Below are 22730 nucleotides of genomic sequence, written 5' to 3'. Positions count from 1 at the left end.
GAAGACCTTTATGAGGCTCCACTTCCACTTAATGAATAGTAAGTATATTTTCTCTTCTTTATGATTTTAATATTTTTCCTGCAGCTTACTTTATTATACAAATATGCTATCTGACACATATATAAAATATGTATTAATGAACATTATGTTATCAGTAAGACTTCTAGTCAAGTATAGGCTAAATATTAAGTTTTGGGGAGTCAAAAGTTACATGTGAATTTTCAACTGCACAGGGGTAGGTGCCCCTACCCTCTGTGTTGTTCAAGGGTCAACTGTCATGGATATTTAGCATGCCCATTATAGTGAATTATGTTACAGACTATAGCTAGCATAAAAACAAACCTCTACACACAAGAACCATTTATAAACTATAAAAATCATCAACACTCTACGCTTTTATGATTCTTACCCACTCATCATACCAGCTCTCATTTTTTGAGGTACCTCAATCTAATCTCATGATTTTCTGACAGACCTTTTACACCAGCCCAGTCAATCTGCCTAACGCCTCCTTTCAAGACCAACTCCAATAATCTCTGCCCACTCACTTCTGGACTCATTTATCTTCCAAATAAAATTCAAAGTTGACCTAATCCAATGCCCTTTTTCTAGGTCTTTTTCTTTCTGCAGCTTTCACATGATTGAGTTGATTTCAGTAGTATTTTCAATCCAAAAATAATTATCAAGTTACTGAAAGCTATTATTTTAATAGTATAGTTTAAGAAAAGGTTATATGTATATGTTCTATCTATAAGATAACTATGTGCTAACTGGAGAGATCTACTGAATATTTTAAGGAAAAAAACCCACCCAATAGAGTATACTGGGTATATCTTTCGTATAGGGATGACAAAAAGAATGTTAACCCATATATTTGCTTGAATGTCAACATCCTCAATAAACATATGCATGCATGAGTGATAAACAAGAAACTAATAAAAATGGCTGCTTCGCAGAGAAAGGGAAGAAAAGGGGAAAAGCATAGCAAGAACAGGTAGCAGCAGGACTCCTGTGTATATCTTTATATATTTTTGATCTTAGAATAATATAAAGAAAAAAAAGACTTATAATCTCATAAATTGAACACTGCTAGAAACAAAACTGATTAAATGTCAAATTGGCACCCAGGAGAAAGAGAAAGGTTTTGTTACAAGGGCTATTTGGACACTGCACTTTAACTGCACTTCTTGGTAGGAAGTATTCTAAGAACAAAAAAACACTAGGAAGAAACTTTAAACTTCTTTTGGTAGTTTTACTGATTCTAGTAATATCATTATTGATATCCTCAAACTATTTTCTTTTTTTTTTTTTTTTAATAGAGACCAGGTCTTATGATGTGGCACAGGCTGGTCTCAAACTCCTGGGCTCAAGCCATCCTCCCACCTTGACCTCCCAAAGTGCCAGGATGACATGCATGAGCCACTACATCCAGCCTCCTCAAACTATTTTATCTTTTTTACCCCCCTGAAACAGGGTCTCACTTTGTCACCCAGGCTGGAGTGCGGTGGCATGATCATGGCTCACTAGAGCCTTGACCTCCTGGGCTCAGGTGATCCTCCCACCTCAGCCTCCTGAGTAGCTGGGAATACAAGCACATGCCACCATGCCCAGCTAATTTTTTGTAAAGACAAAGTTTCATCATGTTGCCCAGGTTGGTCTTGAACTCCTGAGCTCAAGCAATCCACCTGCCTCAATCTCCCAAAGTGCTGGGATTACAGTGTGAGCCACCGCACCAGGACTATTTTCTTTATGTTGTAGAAATAAGCAAAGAAGTTATGCTAATGACTTTAAGGTTCATAATTTTAAGTGTAAGAAAGCAGATAATATTGTAAAATCAAGAAATCATGTAAAAAACTAAAAATATCAGTACGAATTCATGTTTGTAAAAATCTGTTTTCTAGGTCTTTTCTCTGAAATGGCCTAAAAGCAACATCACTCTAGCAGTAATAAACATTCCTAGAACACAGATTTTCATCTCTAATATCATAATAAACTAAAAGGTACCAAACTCCTTGGAAAAAGACTTAATGCCAGGTCTGGAGTAGGGAAGGTACAGGTGAGCCTAGGATACCTTTTCATTCCAAGAGAAGGAGGAAGGCTTATAGAGATTAATGGCCTATATCAAATGGACATAGGAGGTGGTATAAAGGTCCAAATGACTAGCTGTGATAATCTGAGCATCAAAGAAAACATTTAAATGGTACTAACACCCTGAATTAAATAAAAGTCCTTGAGTCTATAAAGACACTCAAAAGAAAAAAGTTAAGGCCGGATATTGTTGGTCACGTCTGTAATCCTAGCACTTTGGGAGGCTGAGGTGGGTGGATTCCTTCAGCCCAGGAGTTTGAGGCTAGGCTGGGCAATATGGCAAAACCCCATCTCTACAAAAAATACAAAAAAATTGGCTGGCCATGGTGGTGTACACCTTTAGTCCCAGGCTGAGGTGGGAGAATCATCTGAGCCCAGGGAGACTGAGGCTTCGGTGTACCATGATTGCACCACAGCACACCAGCCTGGGCAACAGAGTAAGACCCCATCTCAAAAAAAAAAAAAAAAAAAAAGTTGAAACAACTAAAAATACCCTTTTTATTTATCATCTTTTGAGGTGGTTAATGGAATAGTTCTTCACTTTGAAAAATGGTAAAGAGTGAGATTTAAGTATTTATTTTGTTTTTCCTATAGAGACTGTATTTAAAGACAAACAAATAGTCCCATTTCACAAGTTCTATCTTATCAAAAAACATCAATTAATACTGTAAAACAATAGAATTTAAAGTCTTATTTTGCAAACCCTGATGAAATTACTGATATACTCAAAGATCAACAAATGGTGTTAAACCAATAGGTGAGTGGTTGATGAGAAAATGAACTTCCTTACAGCACCAAAATACTACTACCCAAAATACTTTCTAATGTAAAGAGACGAATATAATTGAACAATGGGCAGAAAAGACTGTCACTGTCCAATTTCAGTGGCCATCTCCTCATCATGAATCAAGTAAAGATCATGTAACTTCTGACATGCAATATAAAGGACACAGCATCATCTATGATGGTTAAGGATCTTCAACTCAAATCCACCAAGGATTCAGATACAAATTTTAATTTGCAGGAAATACATAGGATAAAACAAGCTAAATGACACTATGAGACAGTAAACTGGACAAATTCAGACAGTTTGTAGAACATGACCCATTCTCTCTTCAACAAGCCAGTATCTTTAAGGAAAAAAAAAGGTGGGGGGGGGGTGGGGGGTGGGGGAAGCGGGAGGATGGGTTGCTGCCCTTGATTTTTAAAGATACAAGGTTCCTAACAGCCAATTTCATAGGTGCAATGCTGGCCTGGATACTGTTTTAGCCAAACCAGCCATAAAGGACATTTTTGAGCTAATTGGAAACATTTTAATGTGATCCGGGCATTATACAAGATGAAAAGTTACTGAGATGGAAAAGTAGATGTAAATGACTAAAAAAGGCAGGTTTCAAAACAGAATGTACAATGTAATACCATTTGGATAAAAAGAATACGTATATATCCATATAGACATATATAGACAAAAGATTATAAAGTACTAAAAGTAATATATAGGTGGTGGCATGTATATTTTTTCTCATATTTGCTTGTTTTGTATCTTCTATTTTTGCCACAATGTACCTGTATCGTTTCTGTAACAAATGCTTAAAATTAGATGTTTTATAATTATCTATTCACTAATTGCCATGACAAAATGCTGTCTTGCCCTGTATGACTTAGAAAAAGCTCTGTATGCATTTTTTAATGCCAAATTTCTACCAAAAAATTATACTAATAAAAGCATCTAAGATTTAAATTACTATGCCCCAAGAACATTTTTTGTCACTTTAGGAACATACAAATTCACCCTCAGCCTCAAATGGTTTTTATTATAAAGATTCTAAAAGAAAACTATTAGGATTATCATTTTAACATCACAAATATTTGCTGTCATCTACTACTCTCACATAAGAAAGCTGCCCCAACTCTTAGCCAATCTGACATTTTTTTAAAAAACTGAGAAAAATAAATTTAAAAAATTAGAAGAAAGTAGCCTCACTTAAAAATGTAGCTGTTGTTCAATTATCAAAATGTATTGGGATATTATATCCATTCATTAAAAAAAAAAAAAAAAAAAAGCAGAAGACAGCAGAGGCCTAAAGTGAAATAATCTTAACTGAGTAATCTTAACTCCACCTTAGAAGACAAATGTAAGAAAATGGAAGACGTCAGAAAAAATGAGGCACCAGAAGCAATGGCAGGGAACCCAAAGTGGTTATAGCTACCAATACTCTGGAATTCCTACTCAAAATTATAAATATATTTTGGCCAAAAAATATAAATTCAAATCATCTATGTTTTTTGAACAACGCAACTAAGAATATTTTACTAAAAGAAATAATTATTAGCACTAACAACCTTACCTAACCTAAACCATTAATTTCAGTGAGAATAGTATTAAGATTTTTATCCTTACAGATATGCACAGAAGTACAAAGCCCCTCCCTTGAAATGTGGTCATTCTAACCAGGGCTAAACTTGAATTTATCCTTGCACTATAGATACTAATTAATAATTAGTATTTAATTAGCCAGCCTGGGAGAACTTCAGGCTGATGTCTATTTTCTGCTGCTATACAATACCACAGACGGGGTAATTTATAAAGAAAAGAAGTTTATTTCACTCACAGTTCTAGAAGCTGAGAAGTCTAAGATCAAGAGGCTGCATGTGGTGAGAGTCTTCTGGATGCATCATGACATGGTAGAAGGCATCACATGGCAAAAGAGGGCATGAGCACATGATAGAGAAAAAGGGGGCCAAACTCCAGAGATAACTAACCCACACCTGCAATAATGGCATTAATCCATTGATGAAGGCAAAGCCCTTATAATGTAACCACTTCTGAAAGGTTCCACCTCATAATAATGCCACATGGCAATGAAGTTTCAACATGAGTTTTGAAGGAAACATCCAAACCATAGCATTCTGCCCCTGGGCCTCAAAACTCATGTCCTTCTCACCTACAAAATACATTCGTTTCATCCCAATAGACCCTGGGAAGCCCCACCTCCATGGCTTTGCTGTACTTAGCCCATGCAGCTTTCACAGGTTAGGGTCTCAAGCCTGAAGTTCTCCCAGGCTGGCACTCTATACTTGTAGCTCTACAGTTCTGAAGCTTTGGTGGTGGGCCTGCTGCCATGGCTCCATTATGCAATGCCCTAGTAGGGACTCTCTGTAGTGACTCCAACCCACATTTCCACTCTTCAGAGGCTCCAAGCCTGTGGCAAGTCTCTCCCAGACTATCCCCATCATCCTTTGAAATCCTGGTGGTGGTAGCCATGTCTCCCACAGCTCTTTCATCCTGTGAGCCTGCAGAATTAGCACCATATAGACGCTGCCAAGGTTTACCATTTGAGTACTCAGCAGTAGCCTAAGCCACATCTGGGCCCCTCTGAACCAGACCTAGGACAGCCAAGGCCCACTAGGTTGAAATATGGGGAGCTGAGGTAGCCCTGGGCAGCAAGCTTGTGAAGGACCACCTGAGCCACAAACCATTCTGCCCTCCTAGAGCTCTGGGCCTGTGATGGGGCAGGCAGCCTCAAAGATCTCCAAAATGCCTCTGGGGTCTTTTTCCACTGTCTTGATAAATAGCCCTTGGGTCTCCTCTAGGAATATTAATCTCTTCAGCAAATGGTTCCTGGACCACACCCTTGGTTTGCTCTCCTAAACATACCTTTTGCATTCTTTACTATGGCCAGGCTGCAAATTTTCCAAGTATTTCCATTCTGCCTCTCTTTTAATTATAAATTCTGTCTTCAAGTCATTCCCTTCCCCCAGCTTAGTTTAAGTGGTTAAAAGTAGCCATCCAGTAACCTAAATGCTCTGCTGCTGAGTTATTTCTTCTGCAGCATATCCTAGTTCATCACTCTTAAATTCTGCATTCCATAAAGTCTTAGGATATGAACATAATTTCGCCAAGTTCTTTGCAACTATTTAACAAGGATGGCCTTTACTCCAGTGTCCAGTATCTTGTTCTTCATTTCTGAGATATCATCAGAATGACCTTTACCACTTATAGTTCTATCAACTGATGACAACTCTCTAAGAAGTTCCAGATTTTCCCTACAGCTCTCTTCTTCTGAATCCTCATCAGAATTGTCCTTAATGCTCTATTCTCAGCAATACAGGTTTTTTTAGCCTGTTCATCCAAACTCTTCCATCCTTCTCTAGCCAAAACCCAAGCCATTTGAACATTTTCAGGTATTTGTTATGGCAACAATCACACTCTTGGTACCAGTTTTCTTAGTAAATTTTATGTTGCTTTACTAGAATACCACAAAACAGGTAGTTTAGAATGAACAGAAATGTATTTGGCTCACGGTTCTGGAGACTGGGAAGTCCAAGAGCATGGCATCAGCATCTGGCAAGGATCTTTGTGTTGAGTTATCATATGGCAGAAGGTAAGGAAGCATGTGAGACAGAGGAGGCCAAACTCCCAAGATAACTCATCCACTACCATTCAAACAGCATTAATCCATTCATAAGGATAGAGATACCATTACCTAATCACCTCTTAAAGGTTGCATCTCTTAATACCATTACAATGGCAATTAAATTTCAATATGAGTTTTGTAAGAGACATTCAAAGCATAGCAGCAAACGTTGCAAAGGATTTAACTCATTTCAGACAAGTCTATAACTATACATAAATGGGTGTTACATAATCATTAAAGTAAATTCAGTTGGCCCCCTCCTTCATTCACATAATCATTCAAACATATATTGAACGTTTTGCACAAGGGGCACTGAGAATATAAGGCTAAGTAAGCAAAGACTACTGTCCTCAAGGCTTTCCTATTCTATTAGGGAAGACAGACACACAGACCTATAATTGTGCCAAAGACCCGATTAGATAAAAAATAAGATAGCTTAAGAGTTAAAGAGGGAAGGATTAATTCTGTGGGGACACAGATAAACCTTCACCAAGTAGGTAATATATTAGATAATCCTTAAGAGTTAAGTCAGAAACCAGTAAACAGAGGAAGAAACAAGAGCAGTTAGAACATTCCAAGCAAAGGCTAAAGTAGACATATGGAAATACATAAAATATTCAGCAAAAAGCAAACAGTCCAGTGAAGCTTACACACAAAGCAACATGGAAAAGGCAGGACTGACAAAGTAAGGTCCAGCTTTAAGGATGCCACGGCAGCGAATTCAATTTAATCAGACAGATAAGGAGTCAAAGACCAGGATCAACATGGAAGACTTTGCAGAGCAGCAAGTCTTGTTCGTGAGCTATTTATTCCTTTAAATGGAGTCTAGGAATTCAATCTTTTTAAGGTTTCATTTTCTTCAGATTCTCACCTTCCTTACTGATAAAGTTTGAGATGTTACCCAAGACATCGGCATCCATCCTAAGTTAGAAAGATGTAGACAACTAGTACCTGTTAAGTATCATGTACCAGACAGTATGCCAAATATATTCTCATTTAATCCTAACAATCCTAAATAGTATTACATTTCATAGACAAAGAAATTGAGAGTCAAAAAGACTGGGTAATTTGCCCAAGTTAGTAACTAGTAAGTTATAATTTGAACCCAGATTATATACGAAGCTCCAAAGCCCAAGCTTTTGACACCATACTGCCCAATGAGAGGAGATTAAGGTTTTTCTATTTCCAAATAAAAATATAAAACTTTCAAAGGAAACAGGTTCAAATAAGTGATTTACTAACCTGTAATTACATTTACTAATAAAATGTAAAAATTGAAAAAATTCCAAGACAGTATGAAAATTTACTGACATTTCCAAAAGTAATGCCAGCAACTACCTAAACAAGCACCAAATCTTGAGGCAAATATTTCTTATGCCACAAATTACACAAATAAAATCTTTCTAATATACATTTATACTTTTCCATATATTATAAAATTTGACATTTTAGAAAAACTAAACAACATAAGAACTGAGGAATATATATACATATAATGATTTCTGATAGAAAACAGCCTTAACCTACACTTACCTGATATTCTTCTGAATAAGTTGAGTGTTTAATACGAAATTAACATATAATGACATAAGTATTAAGCATAAAGATTTATAACAACCAGGTAACCAGAGGAAGATGAGTATTTCTGACATCTAGAGATCTACTTGCAGGCAGTACGGCATAATGGTTAATAACATACACTCTAGAACCAACTTGCTAGAACTTGAACCCCAGCTTAACTTATTGTGCAACCTTAGGCAAAATACATACTCTTTCTGTGCCTGCTTCCTAAGTAGAATGGGGCTAATAAAGGTACCTATCATATAAGGTTGCTATGAGGATTAAATGAGCTAATATATGAACAATGCTTAAAACATAGTGATAGCTGTCTCTCAACTGAACAAATGGTAATGCCTTATCCCATAAGACCCCACTGTAACTACTTTTCTTTCAATGACAGTGACTTGTGGAATAATCTAAACTTTCTAAAGAACATCAAAGCTTAACAAAAAGTTTTACTCTTTGAAATCCTTAATGTATCAATTTGCCTTTTAAGTATTTACTTTATTATAACTTAAGAACATATCTAAAATACAATCCCAAAAGAAAAAAACAGTGTCTCTGAGTTTTAGATTTGGGAACACTAAATTTTCAGTATGTGTTTGCTTATTTGTATTTTCTAATATTTCTATGATGATTACAAATTACTCATGTGATTTTAAAAATGCCATATGCTAGCATAGGTATGTATCCCTTATGATGAATGTCATCTTTTTATTTTATCAAATATGAATTTATAGTTAGCTATTATTCTTGGGTTAATAAACTAACATTTATTTTTAAAATAGAGCTTATGACTTTTACTATTTTAAAAGTAAACATGGCCAATATAGGAAATGAGAGAGATAAATATAAAAGATACTAATACAAATCTAGTGTTCAATGGTAATATCTATTAAACTTCTTAGATTTCTATTTCTTTATAACTAATTTTTGATGGAAATAAAAATGTTGGTTACATAGTGATTACTGTATTATAAATACAATATATCCCATTACATTTTTCAAAAATTTATTATATTTTCCTGATACGAAACTTGGGAATACAATTTTAAATGACAATATAACATTATATTGATGGGTGTACCATGGTTAATGAACCATTTTACTACTATTGGACATTTAACTAGTTCACAATTTTTAGGTATTATGACTAACATTGCAACAAACACCTCTATGTTTATGTCTTTTTAATGTTAGTGGTCATTTATTTAGGAATCAGGCTACCTGTGTTCAAATCCCAGTTCTAATACTTTGGCCATGGGCAAGTCACTTAGCCTCTCTAAACATCACTTTCCCCATCTTTAAATGGGAATAATTCTAGTATGAACTACATAGGGTTGTTGTGTTGAGGATTAAATGAGTCCAAAGTATATAAAGCACATAATAAGCACTCAATATATACTAGCGATAAAATATCTCCTGAATTATTAAAAAGTTCTTTTTCTCATAATATCAGTGATTACTGTATATACAATAAGAAAGGTAAAAGAAATGCATACATGGTACTAGCTATCATGCCTAAGTTGGATGGTCACCCCAGCTCCAACAGATCTCAGATATATTAGACAGTTTCCCCCCACCTTTGTGTAAATATGCTAAATTTGTTTTAATTGAGGTATAATTCAAATAAAACAAAATACACAGATCTTAAGTGATTAGTTTGTTTTGACTGGTAAACTGCATATGCCATGTTTGGACAGTCTTGATTTAGGTGTTACAAGAATCCTTTCTCACCAAAGAACAAATACCGTCCCAAAGAAAAAATGTAATTAATAGCAATTAAGTTCTAAAGTCTGTCCACAAAAATCAATTTAATCCATAATATAACTAAACTATATTTGAAATAATGTGGCTATTTTACCAGCTAAGTAAATTTTTATTGCCTGTTCTAGGCATACAATCATGACTTGAAACACTAGAAATATGTTCCAAGTTATACCTAAATAACAAAATATCTTTTCTTGAACAACTTCTGAGTTGACATCCAAATAATGTATCTACCTTATCTCAAATCTGTACTTGCATCTAAATTAATAGGGTATATGCTAGAAATTTAACTACAATTTTCAAGTAGGATATAGTAACTAAAAATAGCTCCCTAAACCTTATTTCATAAGACTGTGTTCCTGACATGTACACTAAATCTTATTTTAACTATGATGGTTTGCTAAAAATAAAGCCATTGTAAAAAGTTTCCTTGTACTGCTTAATATATAGGTATGCTTATCCTTAAACAACTTATAAAGTAAAATGCAATAACTACTTTTCTGCCATAGAATAATTATTTCCACAGATCACAGATATTTTTTAAATTATAGCTAAGTAAAAGTTGCAGTAACAATATGAAACTATAACATATACATGAAACATTAATGATAAAATGAAAGTGATAATACAGCTTTAGAGGTAATGAACGAAGAGCATCAAAAGCAAAGTCTGAAGCTGCCTGGCTCATAAAACACTGAGCTAAACCAGTAGCCAGGGTGAAAGAATTAATGAAGTCAGACTAAGAAGAAAAGATAACAGGAATGGAAGGCAAGTTAGCAGATACCAGGACTTTATCATTTAATTTTATTTCCTAGGAACTTCTGGAGCTTTTTCCCTGATTTCCATCAGTGCTTTCAAGTAACACACAGTTAGGGTTCTTGTGAGCAAAAAAGAAACTCAACCACTGATTCATAAGTTACATCACATTTACATTTCTTTTCAAAATTTTAAGTTTAAACAAGTATTTTCCAATTATGTCACAGTTAAATCCTTATTATCAACTTTTCTAATGAAATCATGCTTTAAATACAAATCTCATGAACTTCTATGACTTTCTCATTTAATCAAAGATTTTACATTTCTTACTAGGTTTTTTTTTCCTATTAATAAGCTATGTTGAATTGTTAATGATGGACTCTCATTTCTAAATTGAAGATTCATATTGAGCAGAAAGCAGAAAGAGCAGTTCCTTGAATTTTCCAGTTGAAAAAGTGCCAACTGTTCATTATTTAAGAACAATTTGTCCTAAAGAGCTTCTGCACAGCAAAAGAAACTACCATGAGAGTGAACAGGCAACCTAGAGAATGGGAGAAAACTTTTACAATCTACCCATCTGACAAAGTGCTAATATCCAGAATCTACAAAGAACTTAAACAAACTCACAAGAAAAAAATCAAACAACCCCATCAAAAAGTGGGCAAAGGATATGAACAGACACTACTCAAAAGAATACATTTATGCAGCCAACAGACACATGAAAAAATGCTCATCACCACTGGCCATCAGAGAAATGCAAATCAAAACCACAATGAGATACCATCTCACACCAGTTAGAATGGCGATCATTAAAAAGTCAGGAAACAACAGGTGCTGGAGAGGATGTGGAGAAACAGGAACACTTTTACACTGTTGGTGGGACTGTAAACTAGTTCAAGTCAGTGTGGCAATTCCTCAGTGATCTAGAACTAGAAATACCATTTGACCCAGCAATCCCATTACTGGGTATATACCCAAAGGATTATAAATCATGCTGCTATAAAGACACATGCACATGTATGTTTACTGCAGCACTATTCACAATAGCAAAGACTTGGAATCAACCCAAATGTCCATCAATGATAGACTGGATTAAGAAAATGTGACACATAGACACCATGGAATACTACGCAGCCATAAAAAAGGATGAGCTTCATGTCCTTGGTAGGGACATGGATGAAGCTAGAAACCATCATTCTGAGCAAACTATCGCAAGGACAGAAAACCAAACACCGTGTGTTCTCACTCACAGGTGGGAACTGAACAATGAGAACACTTGGACACAGGGTGGGGAACATCACACACCGGGGCCTGTCGTGGGGTATGGGGAGGGGGGAGGGATAGCATTAGGAGATATACCTAATGTAAGTGATGAGTTAATGGGTGCAGCACACTAACATGGCACATGTATACATATGTAACAAATCTGTATGTTGTGCACATGTACCCTAGAGCTTAAGGTATATAAAAAAAGAGCAATTTGTCCCAATATATAAAACATATAATCATTCCTGTACAGATCAAATTAATGCAGCCTGAAATCTTATTTTCTAAAGAGAAAAAGGTACATAGGTACAAAGTTTGAACTATAAATATTAAGAGTGCTCAAAAAATGGCGTTTTAAGAATAAAGAAGGAATAGTCAGGAATAACATAGGAACATTTAAATATTTACTAGGTACCAAATCCTGTGCTAAGTACTTAATGAATATTGTCATTTAATATAGAAGAACAAGGTTCTACTTCCAGCTATGCAATCTAAAGCCTATAACCTCAGGTAAATCACTCAATCTCTGGGCCACATATATTTTTGTTTTGTTCTTCTGTAAAATAATGATAATACCACTTGCTGTAACTTCTTCATTAATTGTTTCAAGGACCAAATGGGATACATGAAAATATCTATAAAATTGCAAAGGACTCTATAATTGTAAATAAGGGGTTGTTATTAGATGGTGCATGAATTCTGTTATTTAAATTTAGTTTAAATGTCTCATTACAAGGCAACTCAATATGGTGTTTTTATAAATAAATTGTAAAAGAAGGAATTCTGGTATATTAATTAACTTAAATTGACTTTAGTATAAATTTTAGGTTCCTTCTAACACTTTCTAGTTAATCTGCTGTCAGTGCCAAACCAGAAAGGAAGACTGCCTATCTATAAACTCTACTGAAGTTTTCTACTTCTCCAAACAACCTGACCTCACAACTTTCATGTTTTTATATTATATGAATTTGTCATGAGTAAGAAATTTGCACATACTTTTTGCTTTGAAATAGAAGTTTAGATATCTTCCTAAATGCAATCATCACACTCTTCAAAAGTAACATCAAGACTTGCTAGTAATTCTTCTCCTTGTTAGCAATACTACAAACTCGTTCATTTGGCAACAAATCTGCAACTTGTAAAAAAAAAAAAAAAAAAACTAAAATACTGTACACTCTTTAATCCTGTAATCCCACTCTAGCAATATATTCTAATAAACCAAAAGTAAACTATATAAACATATTCACAACTATACTGTTTATGAAAGAAAAAAAAAACGAAAATAACCCTAACACAGTATAGCAAACAAACCATGGTAGTTACCCTCACCTGATGAAATATTACCTCTATAGCTTTAAAAATAAGTACCTGGCGACAAATAAAAAGTGTATTTGTGAAAAAAACAGACCAGAGAACAGTATGAAAACACTGATTACAACTTTGTAATAATGTGCATATAACAAACAGGGAAAGATAATTTCCAGTGACACAACATCTAAAATAGAACTAACTTTTTTCCCAGTTGAACTCATTAAACTTAAGAACCATTTTTAAAGCTATCCAAACCAGATACAGGAAAATTACACACAGTTTTACAAAATTTAATTTTTAAGGGAACAATCAAGGTGATCTGAACCCCAATTATTTAAAGTTAAGCAAATTAGAACCTCAGGAAGATATCAAGTCACTGATAATGTTAACAATACTCTAAAATCCATAGTATAATTTAGTATATTAGCTGAGAGTGTACTAGACTTCTCAACTATTTTAATCAATTTTTCTTCATAGCAGGTGTTAATTATGAAATAATGTATCGCCAGACACGGTGGCTCACGCCTGTAATCCCAGCACTTTGGGAGGCCGAGGTGGGTGGATTGCCTGAGCTCAGGAGTTCGAGACCAGCCTGGGGAACACGGTGAAACTCCGTCTCTACTAAAATACAAAAAATTAGCCGGGCATGGCAGCATGCGCCTGTAATCCCAGCTACTCGGGAGGCTGAGACAGGAGAAACGCCTGAACCTGGGAGGCAGAGGTTGCAGTAAGCCAAGATCGCGCCACCGCACTCCAGCCTGGGTGACAGAGAGAGACTCTATCTCAAAAAAAAAAAGAAAGAAAAAAAAAGAAATCATCTATCTACAACTGCTCAAGCCTACATCTGTGATCCTCTAAAAATTTAAGTTGCCCAACCAACTGGTTTTAACGAGTATACCAAACAATTACCTTCTTCCTAGGTCTCTGGATGAATATGATAAGACTGGTTTCCTGTTTCAGAACTCTCCTGCTGTTAAAATACACACAGACACACACACATACACACACAGACACACATTCCTCTACAGTTTTGCTCTCGCTAAAAACATCTAAGACTGATCACTAATGACGAATGAAACAAAATAGATATAACTTACCTATCAGCTTTCAAAAATATTATTAGTTCAATGACATGTGTCAGATATACTTGTCAACAGCATTATACTTGAACTAAGCCAAATGCCAACTGTTAATTTTCTACAGCAAAATCACAAAAAAAGCATATGAAAAACTGTAAAAAGTTGAAACTGTAATGCTGACCCAGCATTATCACAAATTTCCTAAGTGTCTTTAATACACTTAGATTTATAAGTTAACTTCTGTAATATCATTCTGCTTACAAAAGCTATGCTTTTATCATTTATTTTGCCAGAGGTGATTAACCTAAAACAGGTTTTGGCTACTCTATAATTATGCAGAAAGACATAAGGCCACTAATTTTTACAGCAAAAAAGATATTCAAACAGGTAAAGTGCAGAAGATGTTAAGGGATATCAGCATCTTGAAAAACAAAGATCTAGTAACATTTAGTGCATATTCTCTCAACATTAGCTGCATTTTGAAAAAATAGGGTTCCAGAATTTCCATACGCAGTAATTATGCAGACCTAACCATGAACTAATTCACCAATATTTGAAACCTACTATAGGTAAGGTACTCAGAAAACAAAGTTCTAATACAAATGCGTCTCCGTCTCCGGCAAGGAGGTTTTCTTTTTCCAATAAGCCAACTGCAAAACTTTTATAGTTGCTAATAACAATCAAAATTTACCTGTAATCCCAGCACTTTGGGAGGCCGAGGCGGGCAGATCACGAGGTCAGGAGATCGAGACCATCCTGGCTAACACGGTGAAACCCCGCCTCTACTAAAAATACAAAAAATTAGCCGGGCGCCACCGTGGTAGGCGCCTGTAGTCCCAGCTACTCGGGAGGCTGAGGCAGGAGAATGGCATGAACCTGGGAGGCAGAGCTTGCAGTAAGCCGAGATCGTGCCACTGCACTCCAGCCTGGGTGACAGAGCTAGACTCCGTCTCAAAAAAAAAAAAAAATTTACCTTTCAACGTCCTCTTAATTTGAATATTTAAAAGAGAAAAGTTCCAAACAAGTGTGTGCTAGATTGCATCATTTTATATTTGGCTTTAATGTAATAAAATCAAGTCTCTTTATTCTATACTACAAGCCAGGAAAATTGGTTGGAAATGACTTACTTTTTTTCCAACTGGTAAAAATAGCTTTGCCTAAGTGCTGCAGAATTTTAGTCGAAGAAAAACATAAACTAGAAATGCATGTGAATTTTTAAATATGAAAGCCAACATATTGTCTGTCATTCATTACTATATTAGTAAGAATCATAGAAGATTGTTCTAATAATACAAATATCTAACAATATTAAATGATTCCTATTCCCACTGAAGGTTATTTTAACTATTATATCAACTTTATAATCATACTTGACAATTCATTCTTAAGTAGTGCATAATCAAAATATCTCAAATAACATACACCAAAATACTAGTCAAAATCATATTTTAAATTTTAGTAATATGCAATTTTAAAATATATTAACAGAGTCAACAGTAAGTCTGCATTGCTTGGTTTGAATAGATAACACCCTTAGTTTTAATAAACTACTATAAATGCTTGTTATTGAAGGGATACCATTTTATTATGAAACCAGTTATTGTAATAGGGGAAAAAGTACAATTACTAATTATGATTAGCTGTAGAATTTTCATATTTAAAGGACATATAAAAAAACAGAAAATATTTAGGCTGAAACTTCAAAGAAAAAACTAATTAAGTTAACCGTTTCAACCAGTAAATAAGCTTTTAAAACATACAAGTTTAATACCTGGGAAGATAAAAGTACCAATAGTTAGATGGGAGGGATAGGAATAAAAACAAGGGACAGAAACACATAACACCTCTCACACCCTTTAAATACTATTAAGTAAACAGAATAGGTAACGACTTTTAAACTTTTAATATTCAGGTAAAAATCTCACCTACATATGTGCCTCACTTAATGTAAGAGATATAATTTATGTATATATGTCTATTCAGAAAGGCCCAAAAGGTATTTTTTTCATAGCCTCCAATTCAGTTCTCACCAAAGTCTACAAACTGAGTCTAGTAAACCAATCTACTTTCCTCACAGATTAATCTGAAAATTGGCAAGATGTTTCTTGTAAAAAAAAAAAAAGGCCACAGACACAAAGTTGCATTTGAAAATGTAAATTCAAAATCATATCTAAACTTAAAATATTATTATGTTAATCATTTGGCATAACAAATTTCTCAAGAAAATGTCAACATACTAAATGAAACAAGGTAAATTAAATCAATCAGATTCTATAATATTAAGCCAAATACACAATTTTAAAGACTTACACAATTTGGTAAGACCAAATTCTTGTGGGTGAAAATTAAAGAAACAACTTCTATAGTGGCCTAAAATGCAACAGCAAAATTTTAAATGGGGAAGCTCATTTGCATACAGACAAGAATTAAGTTGTAGAAGATGAAGAAAAGAACTTGAAAAATATTTAAACAAATTTTTAAGAAATTCTTATTAAATCAGTTCCCTGATTGAGTCCTGTAATACTAAATTCTTATATATCTCAACCAGTTAGGAAAACTAGTTTAAAATATCAAAATCTTGTATAACTTAATTTCTCAAGTTAAAACATGATGTCCAGTTAACTATCCAAACAATCGAGGGAAAAAAAAAACCAAATGACTGAAGGCCAGGCGTTTATTACACAATCTTTAGTTCTCAGCCAGTATCTGTATTGTAATAGAAAAATATAAATAACAGTATAACTATTAGGTTTCATTTTTGCAAACGTTTAAAATTTGATATTAGTCTTTATAAAAATCATAATTAGATTATTCCAAAAACAGTGGTGTCAAAACCACTTATATCACTAAATTATCTTAACTTTTTCATACATTTGAGTAACAGATGGTAGGCCTTAGTTCTTGGACACTACACAATAATCACAATCTGTGTGACCTTTTCAGTATTAAAAAAAATCCAAATAGTATTATTAAGCAGCACGTTAGCATATTTTATAGTATTATATATAATCGCAACCACAATCTAGATATGTAAAACTATGTCATACTTTCAGTATACTAAGCTATTTTATATAGATTTCCTACAGCTAGTCCATGAAAGAGACTCAGATGTAAGAGTGTTTCTTAGGTTGTCAAAAAGCATAAATGCATACACTCACAAACAAAATATTTTTGCCATCCCTGTTTTCATTAGCACCCCACAAGAAGGTATATACCACACCTAGATCAAAATTTCCTTAAGTTTAACAGTCGCAACAATTTTACCTCATTTGGGAAAATGTTACTCTAACAAGTAATCTGGCTTTTAATTAAAAAGAGACTAATTTGTTTCTACTTCAATATTTTAAATATTTTTTGTTCTAACTATATGAATAAATGAATACCACCTCATGATAAAAAATTATAATTTAATAAAGTTAAGGTTATTTTAGTATCTGACACTTAAAAATTAAATCTGATAAAACATATGCAAAATTTTTAAGCACAAATACTAGTACTGATTTAAAACGCAAATAAATAGCAAATTGATCAATTAATATCACAATGATTACCTGGGCAACTGTGCAAATATAAACCGTATCATTCAAAATATGCTTCAGGGAACAGTAACATCATTACAAGCCCATACTCCTTCTGATTAAAAAAACAGAAAGCAATAGTGTTATTACCACTTTACTATAAAAATGATGTGGCAGTTTATTCTATTACCTTCTATATCCACTTTAATTTCAACACAATGTAATGTTCTTACAACAGGAAAAGGAAATGATAGATCTAAAGTATTCAGCTAAATTTTACTTTGTCTCACTTAAATAAGTAAAATATGCTTTCAGTATTAAATACAAGTAGAATTACTATATGTAATTCAGGGGGAAAAAGCTTCAAGGCTCTAACACTTCAGTTAGGTTTGTATAACATTATGATTTCATGAATCAAAACCATGAAAATCTTCTCTAATGTTTAGGTTATCTTAAATCCACTTAAAAAATCACAAAATAAAAAAATGGAAACAAGCTTAATAAATGTATAAGTATAGGAAAATAAATATTTCTGATGATTTCACCATTTAATTAAGGCAACGACAAAGTGCAATGGAAATTGTTTTTTAAAAAGAACACCCTCTTAAGTTCACCATGAACTAGGTTTTAAAGTATATGCATATGAACAAAACTGGAAGCTAATATGAAAACATTAAGTTTTAGAGAAGTAGGACAGTGGGTGATTTTTAAAATTCTCTTTAGTCATGTTTTTAATAAAAGAAATTATCTTAAGTACAATAAGCACATAGAGTTTTCATTCATATACTGAAATAAACATCATAAGCCTTATTCAACTGAATTGTAACAATGAGTCCTATTTGTCTTAAATAATTGGTATCTCAAAATATCCCGTATTTCAAAAGGAATTAACAGTCAAATCTTAAATTTCTTAAGAATTTTAAAAAAAATAAGGCCTTGACATTTTATTCTGCATTCAAAAGTGAGAGGCAAAGCAAACTGTAAAATCATGCAAACAGAAAACAAATCACAGCAATCTATTCCTAGAACCCTTTTGTAATTACATTTGCCTGCCCTAAAAACAAAACAAAACCAAAAAATTCAGAATCCACTAAAGCTACCCTCTTGGCATCTTCCCATCTCTGGGCTAACCTAAAACTCCATTCCGATTTTGTTTCTTTTTTTCTAAAACTTCACTTTAATACAAGTTTCTAATTTAGATAAATAAAGCACTTTAATTCAACAGGCTGGCATAGCAAATTTAGGGCCTAGAAAAGAATGCAACACATGGATCAAAGAACCTTAGAGTCAGCCCTATTTTCTTTACTTAGAAATATTTAAGTTTGTATAGCTCGTTGGAAATTTGCAATTTTACATTGTACATTTAACTTCATCATATCTGACTATAATAAAAGCAGCTTTAGAATAAAAAAGCATAAGGTCAAAGAATACATTAAATAACAAAATAGTAAGAGAAAAGTAACTCCCAACAGTTCAACAACTACATAATTAAAGGAAAAAGGATTACTTTAAAAACTACTAGCAAAATTAAAAAAAAAAATTAAACATCCTTCTGAATACTATGTACAGTATTAAAAACACTTACGGAAAACATCTTCAACCTTTTCTAACAGAAGTTCAAAGCAACACTTTCACAATCAGCCAAAGAACACATGAGCCCTCTTCAAATAAACCTTTTTTGTTATTAGGGATATCTTCTGTGGACAAAGTTCTTATTATCATATAAAGAATACTGGCCTAGCAGCAGTCAGAAAACCCAGACGTTAGGACTAACTCCATCACTGATTTAGTAAGTTGACCTTCTTAAATATCACACCTGGGGGCAAAGTTACTGATTTTCATCAAATATTATACTTATTATATACCAGACATTTTACACAGCATTTTGGGCTAGATAATTCTTTGTTGATGGGGAGGGGTCTTGTGCCATATAGGATGTTAAGCAGCATCACTGGCTTCAAGCCCCTAGCCAATAGCACACTCTACCACCCCAGCTGTGACCACCAAAATGTCTCCAGAAAATGCTAAAAGTCCTAGAGGAGGTGAAAGGGGATCACTCTCAGATGGCAACCAATACTCTGAAAAAAACCTCACCTGTACTTTTAACAAAACTAAAAAACCACTGTACAAGTTTAGGATTTTTACTCCCATTTTGGAGTTGTCGAAACAGGGTTCACTAAGGTTAGGCAGTGTATCTATGTAACTGATAAGTGGCTGAGCGGGGATGTATTTATTTATTTATTTTTGAGAGAGGGTCTCACTCTGTCACCCAGGCAGGAGTACAGTGTCCCAATCACAGCTCAATGCAGCCTCAAAGTCCCAGTCTCAGGTGATCCCACCTCAGCCTCCTCAGTAGCTGGAACTACCAATGCGCACTATAACACCCAACTAATTTTTGTATTTTTTTTTTGTAGAGACAGGGTCTCCCTATGTTGCCCAGACTGGTCTCGAACTTCCGGACTCAAGCAATCTGCCAACGTTGGCCTCCCAAAGCACTGGGATTACAGGCATGAGCCACCACGCCCAGCCTTGAGCAGAGATTTAATCTGGACTTTAGGTCTAGCCAACTCCAAATCTATGCTCCATTCCACCATACTGCCTTTCTAAACTCACTATCTCGTCTATAAAATCAGGATAACATTTTCCATGCAAAGTTACTTAGAGTTTACAGGTCAAATGAAATAATGCATGTATAAATTCTAATAACCTAAAGGAGTATAACATGTTAAGGGTTTGCTTGGTGGGAGAGAATGTTCATTGGTGGTCCTCAAAGTGTGATCCCCAGACCACCAGCATCAGCATCACTTGAAAACTTCTAAGAAATAAAAATTCTCAGGTCCCAATCCAGACCTACTGAATCAGAACCTCTAAGAGGGTGGAGTAAGCAATCCATAGCTTAATAAGCCCTTCAGGTTGTTCTAACACACTGAAGTTTAAGAACCACTCATGTAACATAATGGGAAAAATACTGCACCAAGTGCCAAAAAAGTCCTGCATCCTTCTTCAGACTCAATCTTTCACTAGCCATTAACAAGATACTGATTCCACTGGAGCTACAATTCCTAAGCTGCAAAAAATAAATAAATAAATAAATAAATAAATAAATAAATAAATAAAATAAAAAAGAAAGAAAAATAAAAGTAATGCCTGTTCTGTCTGCCTCTTAGGTTACCTGTTCTTCTTTGCAAAATCAAATGAGCTAATGATTTAAAAAGTGTATTGTTAATCAAAAACTACATAAGACAGAGTATATATTAGCTAATTCAGTATCTTTCATAAATGATTCTTTCAAGGTATACAATAAATTTTACAACATGGTCAAATTAAGCCTAACAAAACACTGTTTTTACCTTATAAAAATGAATAAAATAAATTTTAAAAAATCCCAGGCATTCCATTTTATCGCTGACAATCAGTGTAAAATAATTTATAATACACACTAAAAAAAAAAACCTAAAAAATCAAGCTTAATGACATCCCCAAAATTTCATTTTAAAAGTACAGTTTTCAATTCTATCTAATTTCATCTCCAATCAGTTTAGAGTAACCAGAATACTCAAAAAGAAGTCTCACAAAGAGAGGGAATTTTAAATGGAAAAGAATCCTGCATTTTGAAATAAGCAAAAAGTTTGTAACTTTAAACATGTATATGATATTTATGAATCACTCTAAAAATACATCTATTCATGCCAGCAATGGTGGGTTAAATTTTTAAACGCATCTAATTAAAAGAGTATCTGAGGCTGGGCGCGGTGGCTCATGCCTGTAATCTCAGCACTTTAGCAGGCTGAGACAGGCAGATTACCTGAGGTCAAGAGTTCGAGGCCAGCCTGACCAACATGGAGAAACCCCCCCCATCTCTACTGAAAAAAAATATAAAATTAGCCGGGCATGGTGGCGCATGCCTGTAATTCCAGCTACTTGGGAGGCTGCGGCAAGAGAATCGCTTGAACCCAGGAGGCGGAGGCTGTGGTGAGCCGAGATCGCACCATTGCACTCCAGCCTGGGCAACAACAGCAAAACTCCATCTCCAAAGAGTATCTAATTCAAATCACAATGCATTTCATAATACCTTAAATAATTACATCCTCTTCAAAAGATCAAAAGTATTAAACAAATAAAATTCACAGAATACAATCTTTGCAATTACTAGTAAAGAACAGAGAACCTTATTGTACTTCAGCCTGAAAATCTACAAAAATCAAAGGAAATAAAAGTCAAAGCTATGCTTAAGTGCTCTAATATTAAATCAACAGTAAGTTTTAGGTAGTGATCTAAAGCAAAAACTAGGTGCAAGGAGAGAGATTGATTTAGAAAACTCAGCTGTGCTCAGATGCCAAAATGCACAATTCAATTCTACAACCTAGACATGGACCAAAAATACAGCTAGTTTACAAAACACATAAAATGCATAAAAATCACATAATCAGAAAGTCACATAGTATCAGACAGAGTGTATTCACTCTGCAATATAAAACACACACACACAAAATCCACTCACTAGAAGTCAAGTGCTTCACTACTAAGAGTGCTGTGGTACATCTGGGAAATCAGTACAGCCCAAGGGGGGGAAAAATAATAATCCCTATGTATACATAATGGCCTTTACTGGACAGATAAGCTTATTCCATCTTTCCCCATATTCAATTAAAAAAATGAAGAAAAAAATCCTTTAGTTCTTTACTTCTTTCTTCCCACGTCTTGGGCCTAAATCATATTGAGAATCCTGGCCAAATGTGGAAACAGGACACAATAATACAGAGATTGAATACTTTAAAAGTTCCCATATTATGTTAATGCATTACAGATTATATTAAGTGTCCATTTTATTGTAATAAATGTAACTTGACATTCAGTTGCAAGACTCCCTTCAAAAAGCTGAAATTTTCAAAAGGAAATGCTAAAAAATATACCTCTATTGACCAAAGTTTACATAACTCATATTAAGTTTATTACATTTGAGG

General features: G+C 34.2%; 1 protein-coding gene across 3 annotated transcripts in view; it reads right to left on the bottom strand.

Annotated features, from left to right (window-relative positions):
- The window catches only part of PTEN (phosphatase and tensin homolog), a 107805-nt gene that overhangs the window by 78290 nt on the left and 6785 nt on the right, over nucleotides 1-22730 (bottom strand). The window contains exon 1 of one of the 3 annotated variants that reach the window (XM_063607188.1): nucleotides 17800-20928. Within the exon in view, the coding sequence (XP_063463258.1) occupies nucleotides 17800-17831 (32 nt within the window). The 5' untranslated portion in view covers nucleotides 17832-20928. 3 annotated transcript variants of the gene reach the window in all.

Source organism: Pan paniscus, chromosome 8 (genome assembly GCF_029289425.2).
Source record: "Pan paniscus chromosome 8, NHGRI_mPanPan1-v2.0_pri, whole genome shotgun sequence".
Lineage (NCBI taxonomy): Eukaryota > Metazoa > Chordata > Mammalia > Primates > Hominidae > Pan > Pan paniscus.
This window is presented reverse-complemented; position numbering and strand designations above follow the sequence as displayed.